Here is a 980-nt window from a genome sequence, read left to right as displayed (position 1 = left end):
GCTGTTGTTTGGAACATCCAGCTGAGTATGAGTGGTTGTCCCAACAGGGCAACATAATGCCACATGTTCCACCAGCAGGGGCTGCTCTCCTTTTCCTCCTGGGGTCAACACGTGCGCTGTGCCGTCACGGTCATTGTGTGAAGACAGCTTGTCCTGTAAGAGGAAGGGAGAGCAGGCAGAGCGTAAATCACACACAAACCAGTGTTCGGTGTGAGCAACGAAGCAACGCTCATGCATGAACGATGTGACTCAGAAAAGGCAGAAATAACCTGTGGAATGTGAGAAATTTAAGGTCCACCCCCTGAAATTAAAGCCCCGAGCATTGGTGGTTCAGTGGTAGAATTCTCGCCTGCCACGCGGGAGGCCCGGGTTCGATTCCCGGCCAATGCAAACTTTTCATCCCACCCCTCTTCTCTCTTGCCTCATATTGTCAACAGTGGTTCCTACTAACCCCACACCCACAAAAAAAGGGGAAGACGTATTTTGAAGAAATAAACCTTTCTGCTAAAATCTATGGCTCCTTTCTATAAGGTTCTATCTTTATCTATTTATATCCTAAATAAATGACCTGTAACAAACCCTGAGACATTAATGTGTGTGTGTTGCTTTCTAAATTACGTACAAGAAAAACAGCTGGTGTTTCTTTAATAAGTAAATGTATAGAAGCTCTCTGCCAAGAAAATAGGTGGGGGATGAAGCCAAGCCTTTAGAGGAAGCTTTTGACTCTTTTCCATTAGTGCCAGTGCAGCACGGTACAGCTGGTTTTCCATTACATTCCATAACAGTTCTAGTGGGCGGGTTCAGAGTTCAAAGATTGATGCCATGCGCATTACCAGCTGGTGACGGTGATGCTGGTGGTATGACCCTGAAACAAGTTTCAGTAATGGGTGAGAATTTATTTTGAAGTTTCTGGTAAATTAAAAAGAATGCAGATTTATTCAAATGTTCAAATTAAACACACTATATATATATATATATAT

The 980-nt window shown here is 43.5% G+C and overlaps 1 protein-coding gene and 1 non-coding gene across 2 annotated transcripts in view; one reads left to right on the top strand and one right to left on the bottom strand.

Moving 5' to 3' along the window:
* LOC119429040 (cilia- and flagella-associated protein 47-like) overlaps positions 1-980 on the bottom strand; it is a 108,232-nt gene that overhangs the window by 31,552 nt on the left and 75,700 nt on the right. The window contains 1 exon segment of the mRNA XM_037696757.1: positions 1-153. This exon segment is cut by the window's left edge and continues 1 nt beyond it. Within this exon segment, the coding sequence (XP_037552685.1) occupies positions 1-153 (153 nt within the window).
* On the top strand, positions 320-390 carry trnag-gcc. The gene has a single exon. It is a non-coding gene; the product is annotated as a tRNA-Gly (tRNA).

The sequence above is a fragment of the Nematolebias whitei genome, chromosome 23, assembly GCF_014905685.2.
Source record: "Nematolebias whitei isolate Nwh7 chromosome 23, NemWhi1, whole genome shotgun sequence".
Lineage (NCBI taxonomy): Eukaryota > Metazoa > Chordata > Actinopteri > Cyprinodontiformes > Rivulidae > Nematolebias > Nematolebias whitei.
Note: the sequence above shows the minus strand (reverse complement) of the source record. Positions and strands in the feature narration are given on the sequence as shown.